This window comes from Opisthorchis viverrini, assembly GCF_000715545.1.
Source record: "Opisthorchis viverrini unplaced genomic scaffold opera_v5_63, whole genome shotgun sequence".
Lineage (NCBI taxonomy): Eukaryota > Metazoa > Platyhelminthes > Trematoda > Opisthorchiida > Opisthorchiidae > Opisthorchis > Opisthorchis viverrini.
The window spans coordinates 1,238,393-1,262,321 of NW_008751719.1; the positions used below are offsets into that span (position 1 = coordinate 1,238,393).

The 23,929-nt window shown below is 43.2% G+C and overlaps 1 protein-coding gene across 1 annotated transcript in view; it reads right to left on the bottom strand.

The window, feature by feature from the left end:
* Positions 1–1,124: 1,124 nt before the first annotated feature.
* T265_04051 (hypothetical protein) overlaps positions 1,125–23,929 on the bottom strand; it is a gene marked incomplete at both ends in the record, with an annotated part of 42,349 nt that continues 19,544 nt past the window's right edge. The window contains 10 exons of the mRNA XM_009168686.1: positions 1,125–1,378; positions 3,069–3,173; positions 4,615–4,676; positions 4,986–5,133; positions 7,758–7,882; positions 8,614–8,781; positions 12,761–12,872; positions 16,412–16,503; positions 20,407–20,641; positions 23,705–23,849. Of these exons, the coding sequence (XP_009166950.1) occupies positions 1,247–1,378; positions 3,069–3,173; positions 4,615–4,676; positions 4,986–5,133; positions 7,758–7,882; positions 8,614–8,781; positions 12,761–12,872; positions 16,412–16,503; positions 20,407–20,641; positions 23,705–23,849 (1,324 nt within the window). The remainder of the gene's footprint in view (positions 1,379–3,068; positions 3,174–4,614; positions 4,677–4,985; positions 5,134–7,757; positions 7,883–8,613; positions 8,782–12,760; positions 12,873–16,411; positions 16,504–20,406; positions 20,642–23,704; positions 23,850–23,929) is intronic.

Sequence of the window (23,929 nt, forward strand, 5' to 3'; positions counted from 1 at the left end):
GCGACGACATACAAGCTATCTCAACCTGGACGATTATTTCTGGAAGAAGACTCGCGCACGATTGGTTGCGTTGGTCGTTCGCTGGAGGCGACGGTGGTTTGATGACCTACTTCGCCCTTTGGATCCGTAGATGCTCTTCTGCTTGACCATGCGCTGCTGGATCAATAAACAACAGGCAGAATGACTTTATCGTGTGGTAAAATCAGCTGTAACCTTAGCAATGGGCTCATTCCATCCTATCAGCAAGTCTATACATTAAGTAGTCACCGTTGAATAAGCGTAAAGCTAGGACTTAAATAGACGGTTTATTGCCGAATTTAGGAGGATGCTGTGCGAGTTACTCCATCTCCACTAGTGAATCCAAAAGTGGTGAGTTTGCCCTCCTTCAATAGCTGGTCTATAAGAGTCGCAGCACTGATCGAACTCTAACTTCAGTGCAGATGAGTGTATTTCGCGAGTTTAGTGCATTTTGGGTCCAAGTAAAACATGAGCCACAAGAGGGGCTGTCGAAGAGTCTTTAGCAAACTTTCGAGTAGTTTTATTCGAGAAAGTATACTGTAAAATCTAGATTACCGTGCTAACTAAAACATAAGGCGACCTTTGTGCAGAACATTTACCTAAACGAGAGTTTCGGCTGGGATTCAGCTGAGGTTCCCTTCAAAAAAAATTGGTGCGCAAATGAATGTGGTTCGCGGAAATTTCATTTTACAAATGGATTATTGGTTTAAAGGAATATAAGAACCCCATCAAAGCTCTAGCTTCAGCGATTTCGTTATGTTTTGGAGCTTATTTGGCCAAATTACGGTTGAGGTCCATGATTAAGTACCCAAGCCTCCGGGGACTACGCCCACTCGATGAGTCCCAAACAGGGCAAAGCCAGCAAAACAATTCCGCACTACTTAATTCGGGAAGGAGTCTCCATTGAGAACCACTCAACGGACCGAATTAGGTGCTGGTTGTTGAATGCTCAGGCCCAATGAAAGGTCGTAGCGGGTTTGGATAATACGCATCACTTTGAGACAACCAGTCTGTCAAGTATTCGGTACGCTAGTCCTCGCGTATTCGCTAGGCTAATGTCTACACAAAATTCGCCCAAATAATCGAATACAAGAAAACGTGTGTGTGCGAATTCAAAATAAAATTCATAAAAAAACCCAGAAAAGTTTCTGCAACTGTTCACATCCACAGATCTCAATTGGTCGTTGGATTCGAGAGTTGTCTGCACAAGTCTTCATACGGTCACAAATTAATCTTTTTTCGTTGCATGAAGAGGATTGTCGGTGTCTGTGTAGAGCGGTTTCAAAGGAACGAAGGGTTGTGCTAGGTCGCTCAACTTGCATCCATCCTTGAACTTGTTGTGGTCCCTTATCAGATCGCCCTGTAGAGACGAGACAGAAAGAAATTGTCGTTGAAGATAAATTTTAAGGGTTTCAAAACCTGGGTCAAAAGAGGTCTGACAAAGTAAATGGACATGGTTTCTTCCTATTGCATTCAATCCAATCCATGTAAGGCGACAGCCTTGTGCTAGCTGGTGGGCGGGAACAGTGGTGTCGGCTTGACATTTCTGGAGAACTTCTAAATGGTTTTCACGAACAGTTTACTATGATTGTGGCTTCCAGGCTCTTGCGGATGTAGCTGTATGGAGTATGTACCATTCAGAGAGGAATTACTAACGCTGATAAATTGTCATCGTAACGCCTATAGCTTACCGTGAAAATTCTGGACGTAAGAGGAAGTTTCCACAAAGAACGAACCATAAACATCCCGTTATTATATAGTATGCGTGGTAAGATTGCTAAAGTGGACTTACGTACGTGCAATGCGGACGTTTCGCGGTTCCGAAAAGCAGACCGCCAGAAAACGGCGAAATGTCGAACTACTATTGACAAAGTACCTAGGCACATAAAGCTATTCGCTTACAGAGTTAGTGGCTTCTCCGAACATAAAACTATCTCGTCAGGTGATGCTGAAAATCAAGGGTTTTGTCAAGTATCCATTGAGAAGAGAGAGAAAGAAAAGAAGAAACGCAACATGTTCCAAGTTCACTCAGCCAGCAGCTTCCCATTCACTGAGTTCATTAGGATCACCAGTTGTAACTGCCCAGTAATCGCATGTTACGCAATTTGTAATGAATTACTTTTATTGTGGATAGTAAAGGCTCATCCTGGAATCTCAGACAAACGCAGTCAATATTTCTACCACCACTCGGTATTCCGGAACCAAACCGACCAGATACGGGGATAGTTCACCCAACGAAAAAGTATTTTTTGCGGTGGTATGGCACCCACACACCTGTTCTTAGAAGTAACAGCGTGACGCGTGCATTTCACTGAAGTAAGGGATAAAGTTTTCAACAAACCTCGGCAACTCCAACTTAGGCGGGACACAGGATAGACAGCTTTTGGTTGTGAGAGCAACGACAATTGGACATGCTATGCCAAGGCATCGATGTTCTTCTCGTGACAACGAATGATAAACCGTTAATCGTGAAGAAATGAGGAAGATCAAAGTAGCCATCTGGAAGAATACTACTCAATAATAGTATAAGGCTGATTCGGAGACCAGTAAAAAAGTTCTGCAATACATCCGCTCAGGTCAATAAGGTTGTATTATTGCTGGGTGTTCAGTTGAACGGAAGCAGCATAAACTGAATCGAGAACGGAAATGTTGAAGGGATTGCCCAAAAAATTGAACCTTTGCTCATTGTAAAACTGCCAACCCAGGTGGTTATTTCAAATGAGAATGGACCAGTTTGACAATAGTTCATCCAAAGTCTGGGTTAGTTCGGTAAGGAGATAGAATCCTCTTCAGTCATATTCTAATAAGTTGTACGCTTTTCAACACACTCTGTTAGCATTACTCCAACAAATTTTTTCTGTTCGCAAAACACTATTCATGGGGTCGCTGAACACTAGATATTTATCACGGCAGAAGTCCTGGGCAACCGGTTCGGCAATGCCAAAGTTCAAAGTAAAAGTCCCTAAGAGCCCACATAAAGTAGGGGCTACATGCATACCTTGTACAGACTGATCGGTGAGCTATGGAAGGTATATGAACACCTCACTCACCCTGACTGCGGGGAAAGTAGATTTCAGATTACATCCATGACGTTCAACAGAAACCACATGAACTGAGAGCTTCTTCCGTGTATTGGATGATGGGGAGATGTAATGCTGTGATGGACCAGATGACACAATGTAAGCAAGAACACATGAACTCATGACAATCGGAGGAAGAAGAAATCAGCTGATTATAACATTAATATCTATTCGAAAGCATTCATTTCAAACTAGAGGTCATGCATTTTCACAGTCTTCACACCAAAATCTCCACATCAGGATGTTGCACGGGGGCTACAGTCAACGGGCGAGGATAGCGGATATTTAGCTTACGCAGAGAATCCATATTTTCCGACAGCCATTCTGTTTTACATTTTACTTATCGCCTTTCCAAGTCCAGTCATCGTAAGTAGGTTGAAAATGCTCATCTTCACATGGGATATAACTGGACAACACAGTGGAAAGTCTTGTGGTATAGGTTAAGTAATGCCTGGAAATGTCTTCTAGGTAGCCGGGATGTTTCTTGACGTATTGGGTTTTCAAACGGTCTAGGTGTCCTGTATTTAAATTACATTTCTATGATTGTAAATAGTACGTGGAAGTGACCATCTGTACAACGCCAGATCTTTTGGCTGCTCTTAACCCACCATTCATTCTTCAATCTGCTTATGCAGTTCGAGTTTTTCACACTCACGTTGCAGTTTTCCTGACACGCCTATATCTACTACGAATGCTGGATTATCTTGATATAGGTGAATTCATCCTTTTCAGCCTTTTCTCCTCGAAACTGATGGAACCTTTGCAATGTTGTACTTGATCCTGACTCATTATTGTTCCCACGTAGTAGTCCCGTTGTGCTGGACAACGTGCGAGTGACTTCGGTAGTGCTGACCGATTTGACAGCTGGTAATATTAAGCGTGACTGAAAATAGCTTTGTCCCGCACCAGTGAAATTTCCTCAGAGCCAGGAGGACCTTGGACCGGTGTTGTAATGTGCCCATCGCAACACTCTCATCAGATAAACTCTTCTTAGATTCTTCTCACGGACAGTGGTATAGTACACTAGATTTCAATGATTTCACCTTGGTCAGGATGTCGCTTTTCCAGCAATGAATCGCGTATTCGTGATGACAATTTTCATAATTGCACCCTGTTAGTAGATCTCCATGGCGCCGATCATCTTTATCTGTTTGCGCAACCGATTCGGGTATTCAGGGTAGTTGGGAAATTAGATGACCAGCCTGATGGCTGCGGTTGGGTAGCCTCCCTTGAAAGATAGTTCGGCGAAAGCCACGTTGCTTGAATTAGTCATCATCATCTCGAAGAGATCTTAGACTAAGTAAACCGTACTTAAAAGACTGAGGGAGTGTCAAATTTTGACCAGCGATAATCCTTCTGAATTAAATGGCGGCCGAAATATTCCGGGACTTCTGTATGAAGGGGCCGAAATCAATGCCGCACTAGCTGATGGGAAAGCCTACCTAGCTGTTGTTATATTAATGAATGCAACACATTACGGTTGCGGTACTCAAGTAGGTAAAACTGCTGCACTTACGTCGAAGAACTCCAGCATCTCGGTCAGAGTAATTTCTTTCAGAATTTCGGCCTCAAGTAGCTCTGAAAATGAAGGTTTACAAAACATGACGGTGATCCAAAATGCTGATGGGCTCAATATGTGGAGGGCCATACCATCTTAGATTGATTTACTTATGAGTGTTTCCCGACAGATTTGTATGTTTTCAGAAATGGGGTACTCAAGTCAAACATTTACCCTAAGTTGTTTGCAACTTCAGTCAAAAACTACAAACTGAATTTATCAATGGATTTAGTTCTGGTAAGTGACAGACCGATCCTAAACAAGGAGTAGATAGGTTGTGCGACGGTCATGCCACGAATTTTTTGTCGGCATTACCAGAAACCACTCACGTCGTTTAAAGTTGTAGTGATGACAAGCGATTTCTGACCAGAAACGGGCATTTTTCTCCGTCATGTTCTTTGGCTTCTCCAACAGACGCGATGTGAGCGAGTCCACGTGGATTTGAAACTCTTCGGCTGACATGAAAATGATCGTGTCCTAAATGAAAATGAAATGAAACGATGAATGTCACAACACACAGAGAATACACATTGAGAACCTCGTTTCCAGGGGCACTAAACTTACGAAATTCGTTGAATTTTATAACATACGGATCAGACCAAACCGCGCAGACAATAGTGGTGCACACATACGAGACTGGTTATCAGAGGTTAACAAGAAACGGGAGGTGATGAGGGTTTTCATCATTCTTCTTGCTTCATCATCTCCAAAGTGGAGCTTCTGTCATTTCATATCTAAGTTAGGAATCTCTAACAGCTTATATTTAACGCACCGGATGTATAGTCACAATAGTTTACGCCGTTTAATAAATAATCGTTCACCTGTAACACTCCTTCGGTGCCTGGGTGTCATACCACTCGCAGGAAGTACGAGGGCTGGGATACTGCTAGGTTGCACAAGCCTAGATAGAGTAAGTCGAGATTCAGAGGTCGGGTTCGAACCACTGACCTTCCACGCTCTAAATACTGAGTCACTTCGCCCCAGTCACTCATGACTTGAGGATTTGTAACGGCATAGCAGCCTATGAGCCAATAGGGTAAGTAAAGATCAACCGAGAAACGTTTCGGTTTCATCATTAGGTTGCGGAATAACATGGAACTATAGGGGAGTGGCTACAGGCTGTCTTGCGGAATTCTGGAATGCGAAACCTGACATGATGTCGCCGGAGATGGCTACATAGAGTGAACTAATTGAGTGCTGTAGGATAGGTCGCACACAAGCATAAATGAAGAAGGCTGTGAAAGATGTGACATGTGACATTACATGTCTCATATCGTTTTTCATTCAATGATCAAACCAGTGACCATCTATGTCCGTTGTCGCACACAAGGACGTAACCGATCCACGTCCAGTTCCGAGAACATCTCGCTCTACGAGGTTGCGTTTTGGCAACAGCCTTCAAGCAATGATAACTAAAATCTTCGACGAGATGGATATTAGAAAAATCCAAAACATTGAAACTTTTTGCTAATGTAGGTTGCAAGAGACCCCGACCAACTTTACAGTAAGTGTTATCGTGCTCCTAGATCGCACGTATGAGGATGAGTATTGTGTCCCTAGTTTGTCGTACGATGCAAGCCCTAACCCGCTAACACAGGCTATAACCGAGACTATCGGCTGGTTCTAAAACTGGGGGGTCCCGGACGAAAGTGGAATTCTCATAGAAGTATGAAAAATTTGCACATTTGCCAGCCATGCATCGTCCGAATGGAATACCTATATTTTCATACATTTTTTACAACACATGACAGATTCTTTGGTGATAACTATCGCGGCATGATTTTATTTTGACAGCTAAAGTTTCCGCCATTCTCTTTCTAACCAGCTTTGTCAATGGGAGACACTTAGTCACCAAATAAAACCAAACAGTTTTTCACCCAGGAAAAGGTCACATGAACCGAATCTTGATGACGCGGTGTGTTCTGCAGCAATCCTATGAACTTCAACATGCGTTATCAACTTTTAGGCTGCGTTCCACTGCCTTAACCAGGAAGAATTGCAGGATACACTCCAGTGGGGGATATTCCAATGAAGCTAAGAGAGCTCTTGAGATCTCATGAGGTTGTTACAAACACGTGAGCCCTAATAAACGGCAAACAGTTGTCAACCTTTGAACTGGGGTTCGATAGGACTGTCCTCATTATTGTTCATCCTCGCAGTTTAGTGGATCACATACTGGTATAGGGTGGGTTTCGGACGTAATGTGTCTATCCTGCACAGCGACGCCGGTGGTCTCGCTGCAAGTCACTGGTCTCTCCACTAAGTCCTCAGCTGAATTTGCCAGTATGCACATACTGTCTCAAAAAAGCAGGGTTTCCGTGATATGAAACACTACTTGAAAGGCCGGCGAAGAACCTTTCACGACCCATCAAAAGTCCTGACCTTTTTGGAGCTAACCAGGTATGGTAAGACGCAATGGTACTCGTCCCAAATCTCACATTACACCAACGAAATATACTACTATATCTTGCACCAGATGGAATATGAGACGGTCTTTGTGAGCATAATTATCATAGAGTAGGCTATCTCGTGTCCGATTCTTTGTTGATAAGCTGAGGTGAAAATACATGGAAAGAAATTATTCCAATGATTAGCTGAGAAAGTTCAGTGGTTAATGTGCCAACTTACAGAGGGAAGGTCCATGGTTAGAACCCAACCTCAGCATCTCGATTGTTCATGTCTAAGCTTAGGCAACCTAGAAGTATTCCAGCCCTCGTACCTCCTTCCGTCGGCATGGCAGCTAGGCACCAAAAGCGTGCTACGGGTGAACGATTATTCAGTATTATTATTTCACGATTAACCGCATGTTCGAACAAGGTGTGCAGAAGCGGTTCATTGGGATTACCTTCCAACATCCTTCCGTGGGAAGGATGTTGCTCAGAAATCTGTGCTAATTTCGATTAATTAAAGTGCTCCGCAGACCACAGGTTCAAACGATACTGAGCCTATTGCCAGGGGTTTCGGTTAGACAACGTACATATTTCAGAATTAGGTAGGAACAATTAGCCGTTGACGCTTCTTGGCCTCTTTTAACTCGGGTCTAATATGTTTACTGTCTAACAGCGTTTCAAATATGTGCTTCAACCAGAGGAAAAACTCACCCTGAATGAGTACAGGAAGTTGTCAATAGATCTTTCCAATTCATCTGGCCTCATATTTGATTGAATAATGCAACGAAATCCTTGCAATGTATTTGACCTACGAGCGCCTGTATAGACAATGTGACCTGCACGGCGAGAAGAAAATGCAGCGATAATGTTCCAACCCAACTGCGTTTAAACATTATTTAACTTTCCTAAGTCACTCGAAACTTCCAAAAACCGAGGATAGGGCCAGCTTGCTAGTTCACAGACTTGCAATCATAACCATCGATCCACCCATAGTTGCTGTGGAATGTCACAATAACGTGAAGAAACTCTCGATAAAAACGATAAACCCTGTTGTAAACTACAAGTTTAAGAGTTTTGGCTGCTAGGGGTAATCCATTCAAGTAAAAGTTGACTAAACCAACTTTTTTTTACGTCGTGCGTTATGACCACATGTATTTGTGTTTATGAAAGGGGTGTTATAATCGGATCCTGTGGGGGTGTCATTTTCCACTCGCTTGGTGTTGTACTGTGAATCCGCGAAGTTAGCCGACATTTCAGTGAGAGCTGGTCACGTGGGTAGTTAATAGTGTTCATACGGATACTTAACATGATTCTAATGCGACAGAGGCGTATCTCCAATAACGGTCTAATGTTTCACAACCAGTGCATGTGGCGCAGCTAATGAACTCTAGTTCCGTTTGAATATCTAGGCAGCATGAAGATCTCACATGTGATTAGAAGCTCAAGAATTCCAGTAACACTTTGCGGCTATAAGGTAGACAGTTCGCAGTAAGCAGTACGTTTGACACTAGATGCGGAAAACCAAGCTCTAAAGAACCAAACCAATACAAACGACACAGCATCTTACCGAGTTGCTCTTCCGTTTTCAGGACGCTCTGTGCATGTTCATTGATAATTTCACAGAATAAATTCAGCACAGCATCCTTACGCGTGCTTTGTCGTGGGCCTTGCAAGTAGTAACAGATGGCTGAATTAGGCTGATGCTGTGTCAATCGCTGGAAAACTGCCTTTGTCTCTGTGATGTGAAATGGAGAAAAGATAGAACGACAACGATGAAGTAAAATTTTACAAAATAACCCAAATACAGGTTGGTTTAATAGTAGTTGACTTGAAGCAAACAAACAACGTGGAAAACAGATAAGAGATTCCTTTCGGTCCACAGACAACGCATCAGTCGTTTGAGAAGAACTGATATACGTCAAATCTGTAGTTCAAATACAAAACAAATCTGGCAGAAATTCGGGGGCAAGGTAAACCACAAAAGGAGCGGGACCCTCAATGGGCTGTCAGAGACTTCACATCAACCCCAGGAGTTGTGCCACATGAAGTTGAACACACGGTTTTACGGTATTTCGATACCGACAAAAAATGTTGGGGATAAGAGACTGGAACCCTCCTACTAATTAGAAAAGCGAACAAGTAGAACAAGTGACGCTAGGTTAAGGGGGAACAAATGTTCGCCAATAAGAAGCGTGAGCTTGCTCATAAAAAATGATATTCTAATAAAAGACAAACCTCTCTTGAAAATCAAAAACACCATCCACGCACCAACATTTGCAAACTGAGGCTAAATTATTGGTTTAACATCACCCTTGAGTGTTCCAGTGAGATATTGCATTTCACACGTCTTCAAATTTATTGAGGCCACTGCAATGAGCTGACTGCAACCGTTGCATCACAATCAGCAGATGCGCGTGAATTTCAGTGTGTATCAAATAAGATACTGGTGTTGCCACCCGCGTTGTCTGCGTACTTCAGATTGACGAGGTTCGCAACAGCAACACTTTGAAAACCGGGCTTTTGAAGACCATTCGCCTCATTATTTCATCAACCGCGAAGTTGAACGAGAACGGAGAGAGTGAACATCCTTGTCGGTCACCATTTTTGTAATAAAGCTTTTGGAAAGCTCACACGCCCAGAAGTATGTGAATATAGAAACCGAATCACGATCACAAACTTCTGACGCATTTCCTGTTCAGCAAGAGTGGTAAACCGGTCGGTAGAGTCACCCACCCTTGAGGTCAGGGAATACCACGATTATGGGTCGTCTGTTGCTCAGACAAAACCCACTTGAAATGCCGCCTCATGCCCACGGATCGAGGATTCGCGTGCTGCCGCAAGACGATAAGAATCAGTGACACCAAAAGCCTTGTTACAACGACAGTCAAACTGACATCCCTATGCTTACTACATTCACTGCGAATATCCTTTTTGAAAACTTCACTATTATCGACTCACCCCGGTTGTCTGGAACGGTCTGTTTCACTCAGATAGACTAAAATAAGCCAGACAGACACTGGCTGAGGAATCCACCACCATCCTTGAATTTGTGAATAGCGTAAGTATTGCGATGTCATGGAGCACCCTCCCGAGGCCGCGTGCAATATTTCCCTATTAGAAAATCAGTCGAATTTCATCCTTCTACAAACTTTATTCCTCGAAGTTGTGAATTTTTCAACTCCTGAACGGCTGGAGTTTAAGCTCAGGACCGAAGCAAAAAAGCAGCTGAAAAACTCGAAAAGATGTGGTAAACATGCTCTGAACACAGAAACGGCTGGCGATTACAGACGGTTAATGTGTAAATAGATGGATGAAAACGTCTCTAGTAACTGCAGAGTAATTCATTCGCATGGAGTGGCCAGAGAATCTACAAGGTTAGCCGCCGGTACAGTTTGAACAAAAAAAAATCTTTGTCAATGGGCAACTCATAACTTGAGGGATATCGGGCAAACATAAATCTGGGACAATGATCCTTCTTCTCCCGCCTTTCTAACTGCCATGAAACAGGAGCTTGTAGGAAGGTGTTTCCTCCTGTGAGTGAAGCCAATCTATGCTGAAAAGCCAGGAAGCACTGTAGAGGCATCTCACCCTTATTGGGATCCATTAGGAGTGAGCATTTCACGAACGCTCGATCTTCCGGCCAGCGGTTGGACAACAACCAGTTTGCTACGAACGGCTGATGGGCACCGTGAAGAACTCTGGTATAACAAGATATAGCGCCACTCATACTGCAATCGTAGAAGCTACATAACGTGGTTAAACAGCGTGTCAACTGGATCGTCGGGTGACGTGACGACATCTCACATACTTCTCAGCTGAAGAGTACAATGCTAGTTTTTCCAATGCTGTCTATTTGGTGTTACAAACAAGAAGCGATTGAGCTTAAAAGCACGAAATCAAAGGGGGCTACATCCTTCTGTACGACAGCATTACATTACACGTGAAAGCTACTCAGTCTGAGTGGATGATGAAAAGCCAACTCATCCTTTTATAACCAACGGATGTTTCCGCCAAACTATTTTACTAGAGAAGCTTTGAAGAAGTGACTTTACAGATAAAACGCTTGAGGAAAGCGATATAGTGCTAACGAAACCATCCAAGATTTTCAAGGACCTCCGCTACCGATCAACTGATGATTTTCGAACCCCAAATAAGTCATATGGTTAGGAAACGAGCAAACGCGCCACGTGATGGTAACTGAATGCACGAACCCGTTGTTGGGAATCGCTAGGACGGCCAAAATGAGTTGGTCGCACAACTGGGCGATTCACCGAAACGTAAAAATCCCTTATTCTCGGACAATTAGACACTTAATTTGATCCTTTTGTCGTACGAAGTTTCTTCCGACCTCCCCGAGTTTTATCAATAGGGTTTAGGTCAGGTCCATGAGTCGGACAAAGCAGCGAATGGACGTTGTGGAAAAATAACCAAGAGTTTACGAGGTTTGCTATAGTGGATAATATTGATAGCTCAGGTAGCTCAGGTAGATAGTCACTGGTTTGTTCGTTGAGCTGGACGATTTGTTTTCAAAAGTTTCATTATCAATCGAAGTGACACTATCAGTGCGTTGTTAGAGAAAGTACTGGAACGTAGCGATGGGTTGGTGGTCTTGTGTAGTTGGTTTACGAGGTAGGAGTACGCAACCGTCGTCATATTGACAAATTACAGCCTCATTCAAACTGATAACAGTAAATGAAACGAGAAAGATAATCGGTGTCATTACACAATAATCAGACATACTCTTGGTTTTTTCTTCGAACATTGTCGTGAGTCAGCTTAGCCTTTGAAAGCATTGCGAAGTACATAATCTGGTTTTGATCCGTCTACCTCTCTTCCAGGTACTGTACGTTATTACTTTTCCCTTCTCAGGTGTCAACCTTGAGAACTCATGAACCATTTCTTGACCGTTTTGAATAAACTATCAATCCATTCATCTGGACAGTACATCTCGCTGGTGGAAATCATATCAATGACATGATACGACTGAGTTGCAACTTACGGAAACAATCCTACTCATGCACGCATCTGATAAGAAACCAGTAAGTATTAGCGTGTTGTATTCCCAAGACGAATATGGCTTTTCGACAAGCTGTACATTTAATTTGAAAAATTGGTGCGCCTTTAGTAAACACCTTAGTTGTGCGGATTATTTCAATATTGAAGCCCCTTAAGTTGTGGAGGAATAGATATACTTAACACTACGAGAATCGTCCAGCCATAACACCCCTTCGGTGCCTAGCTGATAGGCCAAATGAAAGGAGCAAGAGGGCTGAGATACTGGCGGGTTGCTCAAGCCTAGACAGGACTAGTCGAGATGCTAAGGTTGGGATCGAACCGCAGACTGTCCGGTCAGTACGTTTGCGCCTTAACCACTGAGCTAACTCTAGCTGGACAAGAATAATGGGGTATAGTAATTTTCGCGCTACACCAGTCTGCATCCTCAATGCTGGGAAGTGTTTTCAAACATAACGTTGCATGGTTCATGCTGAATAGATTTTAGCAAAGGTAAGTGGGAGGATTTTCAAAATAGTCCATCACAGTTAGAATCTTATGGTAAATTCAGGTGTTTCTAAATTCACCTGCAGACAATGTATCGTCCCTCTCAGTAACTTGAAATAAACAGTTATCCAGTATCAAATAACTTTGGACGCACAATCTATATAGGTTACAGAAAAGGATCTGTATCATTTACAGAAATAAAGTAGGGGACTTACGTCCAGGTAAAATGGTTTCTCGGGCCATCGTGATTTGTGTAGGGCCCAGTGGTTTCGTACCGAACTGCATTTGGAAGGCGCCTTCAATCAGATCACGATGACTCAATGCATCCTAGATAATAAGGTATGAAGTGTAAAAATAGATGGATTTAGTCCATACATTATCGAGCATATTGGTAAAAATGATAGTTGTTCTGTCTTCAGATCTGCTTGAGTGAGGGGGCAGCATCTAAAACATGTCACGTGGTCATGCCTAATAGGGTGAAATGAGAATGAGGTAAGTTGTTGTACTATTACGTTTGGAAAAGCAATATGTGGCACGACGGGGATGTAAAAACGGCTGATGGATGATCATCTTGTATCAAGCAAAAGTTACGTTGTCCATAACCGACAACCGAAATAAGCATGCTTCGTTTAAGCGCAGGAACGGCTTGGAGACCCAGAAGTAAGGTCGTTTGATACAATTCCAGTGTATCTGTAGGCGCAGCCTATATTACACCAGGTGAGACCTTAAGCTGACTCATGGTCAGTTTTAACAAGGATAGTAGGTGGGACCGAAAGGTTTCCAAATGTCAATGTGAAGATTGGAAAAAGTGAGTAAATGGCCTTCCCAAATGTACGTGGACTGCAGTTGACATCGCAACAGTGCGGTAAGCGGTGATATGAAGAAACCTGACACTGGGTCCATGTACTGTTGCAGAATGAGAGCTGCCAGGTGAACGCAGGCCCACTGAGCGAATGTGACGTGTAGACCTATCGTGACTAAGTTGAATACCTACCACAAACGTGACTTGTTTCTTGTTTTCCAGGGCATGAGTAGACAGGACTCAAGAAGTAACTGTGGGAGATGCCAACATATATTATTATATCATTCTTCCAATGGTGCTTCTGAGTCTGAGCTATTGTTTTCAATATGAAGCTTTCTCTTCCCAAAGATGCATCGACTCGATTTTTCGTAAATCAGCAAATCCGATTGGTCGGTTGTGGTGAATCGCTTTAATTTATCAAAACAACATTAACCGTACACAAAACTACGATCATCACCACATTACTAACATTAGAACGCTACCTGTAACTTGCGGGAACTTTTGTTCCTCCGATATTACCAATGTCACTAGCGCGAATCACTATTTTAAACGGCATCGAGACACGTGGTTCGACAAATAAGTGGGAATCAGCCGATTCACAACCGGTAGAGTAAGTGAACCGGCACATGTTTAGTTGAATCATCAACTAACCCATCTAAGCAAACGGTACGCATTACAGTTCATCATCGTTATAAGATCATCCCCCATTTGCGAAAAAACTGGCGACAATCAAGAGTCGTATAATAACGAGGTCAACATTGGCAAGGTATCGGGCACTTGTGGAAGCTATTTACGATCAACTGCTCAGCTGCGACACCCTTTGGTTGCATAGACGCCGTGCAACCCGAAGAAAGCATGAGGGCTGAAACAATTCCTGGCTGACCAAACCTGGACAGGAGCAATCATAAAGTCTGAGTTAGGTTCGAGCCACGGTCTTTTCTGTTAGCGGCTCCGCGCCTTAGCCGACATCTGCAGCCCAAATTACACCATAGCAGTAACTCTCCAATCTTGTCGACCGTATCAGGTGCGAGTAGAACCAAAGCATCTTCGACTTAGGCAGGTGAAATACATTCTAGTTTGGATGCAGCAGTGTATGTTACTCAACCCGAACAAACCCAGGTACAAATTCAAATCAAGGGACAAATACATGACCAATATCGCCTTCGTGAACAGCTCGTCATTTACTGGGAACTGATCATTGTGTTTCAAATCATGTTCCGGGTCACAAACGGTAAGGTGATGAAGTTAGCTTAATTGTTTGCTATCAGAAGACGGGAATCGAACCTGTGTAGACAGAAGTAGTCTGTCATACCGTTGACCCTCCATTGGTGACTCGCTTTTGACCTTCATGTTGTGGACATTGTTGCTCTTTTTTATTTATTTGCCATTGTTCTGTAGTACACGCTTGAAGAGGTACAGCAAGACAGACTATCGTGTCTTCATTAGGATCGTAACGGCAACGTCGATTTAATACTGCCGTTCTCAAACGATTAGGACTTGTTAGCCATTTTAGGTAGTAGACCCTCGTATTTGGATAGAACAGGTTAGAACAGGCATGAGCAAACGAGTGAATGTGGACCGGCCACTTGAATAAGAGTGACCCCGCTTAATTGAGTAACCAGTGGACAAAAAACCATGTACCACTGTCACAGCCACATGTTATCCTAAGTACTATATATGCGTTATCATATATCGCATAGTACAGGTCACGTGACGTTAGCAACGAAGCCAGAAAACACCTGCTTTCACTTGACCGTGCTGTCTATTCAATAGGGTGAACACAATTTGGGCTTTGAATAACGCACCTCGAGGGGCGGACGACAGTACACTTGGGGATACAAAACAATAGCTGTTTGTGCAAGTCCATTTGTGACGAAGGGCAAGGGTGTCGCCTCATCAATTCACGGTATAATGAAGGTACACTGTACAGGATCAGTCGCAATTTCCAACCATCATGGTGAAAAAACTGAACAAAAAGGAATCACTGGACTGAGAAAGTCAATGCATATTTGTTACGAAACTACAAACATAGTTGCGTTGATACTATTACTATGCTTCTCTCATATCTCTTCAGGTATTAAAAGTGATCAACCTAGTTGAAGTATTAACTCGATCGCCAACGACACAATGTACCATTAAAGTGAGTAGGGCCAGGTCAAACAATACATCGACCGGTTAATTTAGAGTAGGAATTCCTATCTAGATAATGCAGACAGAAACACAGACACCAAAGTATCTCGTTGAAAACGCATATATTGATCCCGACTTTAGACGTCTGCGGGCTATCCACTCTGACCAGTTGTGATAGACAATCAATAAACTGACGCACGGTTTTCAAAGTAGCTTGGGTGCGTTAGTTGATTTGAAATTATATGACTGTTGAATTATTGGATAGACTCATGATGAGTCACATGGAGAATTGAGGCATATATGCTAGACTTGGCCTACCGTCTGCGATAACTTAGCTAGTAGAGCATCCTGCAGGACGCGCGATTTCGTTGCCGCCTGCCAATTTCAGACTCTGCTTTTGCACTAGATTTTAAGGCAGAAAAATATAAGGTTTGTCGGGAGTCGCAGCTAGCTGAAATATTAAGCCTCTGCTGGACCTCATAAGCTGAGCACAGACGTATCGACCACATAGGCCTGTCATTTACAGTTCACGATCTTGACCCAAGGACGATATGGATGCCAACCGAAATAATGCCACTGGTAAAGTAAGTAAGTAAAGTAAGTAAAGTCGCAAAGTAAAAAAGGGAAGCAAACCCCTCCTGGGCGTGGATCTCTTTTCGGTGGGGAATATACTAACTTCTGGTTGACGTGAAACGCCAGTGTACGTGCTCCTATGGGGATTTGTCTCTCTTCTTTGAGAACTCACTCTACTAGATGTGCTTTTTCTCACCACCCCAATAGCTGTTAAAAATCCGTTAGGTTCAGTGACTGATAGCACCAACCGAGTTAACAGAGCAACTAGAGACAGTCAGTTGTCAAAGATACAGACTTTTGGAACTAGTACCATACATAGCCATACATAGCTTGGCAGCAGTTGACATTGGATAAAACGTACCTCCAGAGTAATGTTTCCATATGCTAGAATTTCAATGAAGAGCTGGGAGTAGAACTCTTGAATGAATCCCGTCAGCAAATCAAAAGTAATTTCTGAAATCACGAGAAGGGAATATTGAGTGATAAGAAACCTTGTTAGCTGTTGGATCCCGATATGCCAAGCCGATTTACTCAACCAACCTCTGAAAGTCCCAAGTTAGGGGTAGGTACTAGGGTATTCAGCATAAATCGCTAAGTTTTAAGTCAAATTAAGCAGGACACTGAACGATCATATCTTTTCATGAATCGAAGTAGAATTCTGGTCACAAAGAACAACTTCCATCTAAATTTTTTCATTGTAGTAATGTTTAGAAAAGCGTTTGTTTCCAAAACCAACCTTTTAGTTGACTTTGTCTGCAACAGCCTAAAAACTTAATACTCTCGGATTCAGAGGACGATTAGACCAGGCAATTGACAGAACGTAAATTCAGAAGCGGAAACTATTCCTACTAATCAACGAAACACAAAAACCAAGTCTTATGCTACCGAGTTAATCAAATAATATTTTCAACAGTAGTCAATTTGGTCATCGGCTCATGTCCCCATGTAGTCCATTCGATGTGTTCAATTGGAACTGTTCGCATCATCATCGGCAGCAAGAAATCAGTGTTCAACACCGATGCTTCATTGCCATGATTTATTTGAAAGCCTTATTGTAAAGAGAAGAATAACGGTGGACGGGAAAGAGACTTAGTGCTAGCTTACCACAATCATTCCGAGGTACCTACACCTTCAGACACTCATTCAGGCAATCTGGATAGAAACCGGGAACAAGAACGCCAATGACTTCGGTTGGCAGCCATAACTTGCAGCGTATCCAACTAGGAGCAGTGTGAGTCACGCGGTCCCCATCCTGGAAGCCACTGACAGCACCCAGACATTTCGTAATCATTTTCATACCCCTCTGCCAGCATAAGAGTTGGCAACTTCTCTGAGTTGTGTATAGAAGACAGCACTCTGTGCGACAAACGATGGTCTGGCATAGGCAACACATGACCTAACTAACACAGCTTCTGGTGCTGGATACTTCAATGACAGCCTCCGTTGCACAACCGAACACTTACTTTCTCATTGCCCAGTTACAGATTTGCCGACACTAACCTACACGGGCTATGGTTCTGAGACTACAGTTTTCGAAGGCCTAAAGACGTCTCATTTCCGCTATCCGAACAGGCCAAGTCTCACAGCCATACAACAAAACGGCCCGTACTGTAATCCGATACACACGTCCCTTGAGATTCAGTGATATACCGCTTTGACGCCATAAGTGTATCAAATTAGCAGATTCGTGCATTGACCTCATCTGTCTCACTACAATCAGAACTAATACAATTTTTAAGATTCGTTAAACACTGCAAAACTTCGAGTACCTGTCCCTGGATTGTAAGTGGCGTGTTCAGTGACTGCATGTCCACGAGCATAAGCTTACACTTTGTGAGTGCAAAATACGCACCAAGAACGGGATAACTTTGGTCAATTCGTCCAAAACACCTGCGTCTTCTCTTCGAAGATGAGAACGATGTCGTCTGCATATTCCAGATCGACAAGATTTTCGTCACCGGCTATTTGAACATCAGGGTTTTGGAGACACTCTAGCCTTCGTTTCATGATTTCGTCGATCATGAAGTTGAATGTGAATGGAGGAAATAGGCATCCCTTGACACCACTTTGTGTACAGAGGCTTTTGGAGAGCCCACCGTATACTCTCAAACGCCCGAAAGTCTGGGCATTCCTTGGTGGGCAAGAGTGTCAAGCAGAACAGACCGGTCGACCGAGCCAAAAGCACCTTGGAAATCCAGGAATACTAGAATTGGGGGTCGCTTGTACGTATGGCGTTGTTCTAGCACCTGATGAAGTGTGAAGATTTGGTCAACGCAACTCCTACCAGGCCGGAATCCCGCTTGCTGCTCTGGAGTCAGTGTCTCCACTGTAAGGCGACGAAGCACAAGTGACGCCACAGTTTAGATTTCATTGTTACAACACAACAATGAAATCTAAACTGTAGAAGAATGTGAGTCACCTCCGTTTTCTTTGAAAGGATGATTCCTCTGCTACGATCTACAACTCAGAATAATTGTTGTTCCTGAGAATTACCTACACAGACCAACCCCCGCCCCCGGAACACTGGATAGGATGACCTGGCACTTTTCTTGTACAGCAAGAGAACAGAGATGCAGTGTGAGAAAAACGAAAAGTTTGATAACAGTCCATGACAAAGGTAAGTGAGCTGCTTACCTGTGGGAAGCTTGAATGATCAGTGGCGACCGATGTTGCCAGGGTGGTTGCTGTGGGACCAGGAGCACCAACAAAGTGGGGAATGGAAAGTTGTGAAGTCCCGGTTGGTTGTCGCAGTCCGACTAAAGTTTGAGGAACTAGGTAGGTTTGTTGACCAATCTGAACGAGATGACCTGGAAAAACAAACAAAAGCCGTCAAAAACTTGTAATACGGGGCGAAAAGAAAGGGTTGGTTAGGACGGAGTGACAAAATCGAGGTCTGAGCACCACTTGTTACTATTGTTATTTTACTGTAGAAGGCGGTGAAATAGTGAAAGTGACGTACGAACCCAATTAATCATATTTGATGTCCTGATTCACCCTGTGCATCACTAGTTTTCATCTATGTAACATTAAAAGGACACTGATATTGAAAGGCTGCATCTTCCGTTGCCTGCTTCGTCTGATTCAACGAACAAAACACCTACAAATACAAGTCCATCGGGTCCCATGCATTTGCAGAGGTTTAACGGGTACAAATACAGTCTGATAGTACACCAGTTCTACATAGCCATATTTGACAGGTGGCACCTCGGCCACGGAAACTGATGAATGACCAAAATAATTATGCTGACGCTTGGTTTTATTCTCACTTTTGTCTGGGGAAGTACTACTGTCCCAGTCCCTAAGAGCCACGCGTGATTCGCTACTACAAGTCCCTGGTTTGCTAGTTTGTTAGATTTTTATCTGTGGTATACTCGTATTACACATCCATTATAATGTATTCAGTTGCTGGATCATTTCTGGATTCGTATAACATTACATTATTTTACTCTGTGTACTGGTTTACAACTCAAACTGAAACATTTCGGAACGCCAACAAGAGACCACAGATGTGCAAACCGAACTAACACTAAAACAAGCCGGTCAGCTGTGCACATCCTTAGCTCTACCGGGACTGAGACTCGGACATCGAGCTATTCAGCTGAGATTCCATTGAGTCTCCCGGTAAAAACTTTTTTGAGTTGTCACTGTCACTAGCTTGTCAGAAATTGCTCTAGCCAGCCTCATTTGCGGATGTTCCAAGTGGTCCTTCACTATATGAAGCCGTAGGAAGCAGAAACTCAATTATTACCCCGTTGGATAGATTTACTTTTAGTATTGCCCCATTTATCCAACGATCTATTTTCTCTTCTACAAAATCCGACAGCAATGATGCACCCCGGGACTTTTCGTATATTGCTGTGAGCATATGCAAACCGGAAGTTGAGACTACTTTCTGGCTGAATATTTCGCACTCCACTCATACTGAGTGAGTATGAATTTGAACATTGGTCTACACATGGAATACATTTGGAACGGTTATCAACATAACGCAACACTGCCGTTTTCACGCAGAACCTAGCTATCATACGTGGTCGCACAAGTATTTCACACTTATCTGATTTCTTTCCGAATTAAACCGAACCTAACCATCCAAAATTAATCACCAATCCAGGATACGCAATTCCTGATTTGTCACAGAGGCCGGAATAGGCGCTGTGATCACGAAACAACATAGCTATTTCGTGCAATATGAGGCGAAAGATTAGTCAAGTCTTTGGGATGGTCGGTCTTTTTAGGATTAGAAAAGTGACCAAAGCATAGCTGTACTTTATGATTATGTAAAGAATTGCTATCTCATTCTCATGCTAGGTTTTCGAAAAAAACGAGGTACGTGGTATGTTTTCCGAAACTTCTCACCTGGAAAACTAGCGGCTAGCTCATCGTTGATCCACGACCGATCAGTTATAACGTTGGTAAGATATATTCCCGCTTGTTGATAGGAGGCTTTCATTCCAAAATTGGCTATTTCGTGCCAAATTTCTTCACGCATACAACGATACCGGTCTACCGAAGGCGTGAAGAAGTGGATAAGCGTGTCGATCACATTTCGAATAAGCAAACCAAGCTTATGCGAGTAGCCAGTGAATGAGAGCTGGTTGGAAAAACGAAAAAGGGAACAGTAAAGCCAAAAACAATGGACGACCGAAAACAATTGATCCGTTCAGCCAGGATGACGGGAAAACATACTATCGTTCCTTTCACATTTACCCAACCAATCAAACCATGTACTCTGAACACACGACGATTTTTCCGTGGCACTCGTCCTCAAACTCCAAACCGAACGGATGGTTGTGTAAACTGATATTAAGTCGACAAGTACACTCATTTGTCAAGATCTGTCCAGTTCGGGTTCAATCAGAGCATAAAGTTGACGGCAACTTGCGGAGTGCGCCTACCTGATGAGCCTCAAGAGCGACAAAACCAGTCGTGGGCTGTCGAAGAGTTTTCAGCTACTTTGCAAGTAGTTTTCTTCGTGATTTTAGATCTTCTAAACAATACGGGGCCTGAATACCCTGATTCCTAAATTTTACTCAGATTCAAGCATAGCCAAGGTGGAATTGGAGCACAGGGTAGCTTGAGTAGTTAGCAGCTAGTTTTCTGTTTACAGTGTCCGGTTAAGATGGGTCCGTTGGAGAAAATTTGTCAAATACAACACATCACCTGTAGAACAATCACTGACCAAATCAATCACCTCCGTAAGCGCTGAAGAACTTTGGTACAACACTGGTCCACTCACTGTAGTCTAGGTCAGGGGGGAGATACAATTGTGGATTAGGACGAAATTGTACAGCGTCATTTTAACTGTCTACTTAATTCATCACTAGCTGTGATAATCTCCTAATTAGACCAGTCCAAATTCGTACAAATCATCTCACTGAAAAAATGCCAGTGTACTATTAAAGAATAACCTCATTTGATTGTTTTCAATACCGAAATCGCGACATCAACTTTAACGAGACCGAAAAGAAAGGGAAAGGAGGGGAAAGATAATGATAAAGAACCGTCTATCGTAACAGCCTTGTTCAGCTGTGCCCCAGAAAGAGGCACCCTCACTGAAGAGACATTTTCACAGGATTCAACGCTGCTTCATTAAAATCCTCTCTGTGGCGGTAACCCTGCGGGAGCATACATAAAGACTTTTCGGTTCCTAAAGTTATTACTCTACCCAGCAAAGGAAAAAGTCCAGAAATTGTAATACCCCCATGTGATTGACCTACAGACCTTCGAAAAGAACGGTTGATATCAACAGCATTACTGCCACGTTATACCATAAAGCCAGTCTAATGGCTTTTCTTGACTGAACTCGGGACATTGTTTGGCTCATTCTGTGTACACGGTAGCATTTTAAAAAATGGTTTTACAGAGAGTTGCAATATGGGATCAATGCGATAACCTGTTCATTCTTTGATGCATGGGGTTTTTAGGTGTTGCGTCACAACAGTTTATAAATCGTCTTGAATATTACTGAACAACACGAAAGCTGCTCATTCTTGGTAGTCTAGACAATCGGAAATAAGGACCAGTAGACAAGTCCAATGTGTCAGTGAATCAATATACATTTCGTTTAACTAGGTGCAATCGATTAATTCGGGTAAATACTTCTCTGCAGTTTGACGAAAACCGTTGAAAAGACCCCAGAGTGAACTTCCGGTCGCTAGGTAGGTGGGTGGTGTTGAGGTTCCCCATACCGAACTTTGAGTGACGCGTAGGTTTGACGATTGAAGGGAAGTATTGGGTTCGAAGGTCTACGGTACTACTTACACAAAGGTGAGCAATAATACACAGGAAAACTCAGTAGTCCACGTTCAGGGTGTCAACACGTGCGCAATTCTGTTACTGGCCAACGCAGCGCTGTGTCAAGGTCCACAGACCAACCAGACAACGGCGAGCGACATGTTGCCTCGGTGGTATGGGACGCAGTCATCCGTTCCGAGGCCAGCCTCCTGATCCTGATTGGCACTACGGCCACACGAAGATTGTGAAAGGAGTCAGTTCAGGCTCAGCAGACGGGGCAGGAACAGGCATCGATATGTAGGTCAATGGTGCGCACACACCAGCTGGTATAACCGTGTCAGACGGAGTGGCCTTTGCGGCAAGGTGAATCGTGGGTGTGGAGGGACGGAGCAAACAAATGAACGGGGAAATTATCATGACGACAAACTAGATTCAGTAGGTTGTTCCAATTAATTCCTTCTCTCTCGAAGTAAAACACTCCACATCGACGAGATATCTAGGTGTCAACACAAAACGGACATTTGTGTGCAGCTGAAAGAACGGAATGGAACATAAGTACGAAAACCCCTCATACTGGAAGGCCATCAACAAACTGCCTTAAAAACACGGTTGCTAGACAATGGCGGACGCGGATTTAATGCCGGGCAAAAGCAGTGCAGCTTCCCACAAACTTGGTGCCCGTTGGATAAATTGACCGAAAGTTATCTAGAATAGGACTAATAAACAATCACATCGTTTAATTCATTACGAAGCAGATGAAAGTACTGTGGTTTAGTATGACCCTTTATGTACGGACAATCCTCAGGTTTTCGTGTGGTTCGTAGACCATGTTCACAACACACAGCGTGAGTAGAATAGAGATGAAAGCGATTTTGGGGGGCTGGACTACCACTAAGGACGATACGAAAAAGTCCGGAACGCTTTCCAAGACCAAAACAACTTTTTTCGGTGACATCGAACCACCACTGCCCAAAGAGAAACTGCGTTTCACACCACAATGGAGAAAATACACTGTTCTTGCATGCATTACTTTGATTTTTTCCCTTCTTCTCTCTCTTTAATCATATTGGAGAGTCCTTGGGCGATGAAGAAGTGGGTATTGATAGGGTATTAATAACGTGAATGTAAGCCTCTACTTAGATGTAAAGTAGGATTCTTAAGGACCATCTACAGTTCACATTTTAAGCTGCAGTTTCGAAAATTGAGTGTGGTCGGACCTCGACCCAGGATGGTGCGAGCGGATCAGTTATGCGACCATTAGGTTAAGCTTGAAGTAAACTAAACAACAGTGGTCTCAAAAATTTAGGAAATCATTGTCATCGCAAAGTGGAACCAATATTATTTACAGAAACACAACACGGGATGACGCAAAACAACAATAGAAATATCTAGGTTGAACGAGAAGGAACTCCGCAATCACCTTGATTCCCTGAGTGGTGCGTCGTATTTCAACAACCATTCCAGCCAACAGGCAGTTGTACGCCTCCTCCCCAATGTGATCTTCGAAAAGTTCAACATACAACGCGGTGAGAAGTGTTTTCAGTGGGTTGAAAAAAGCCAATGGACTAAAAAGATACGATGTCAGAAGATAAAGCATATTTATTAAATGCTGAGTTATGAGTAGGTTAGTTGTGTTTCAACAGAT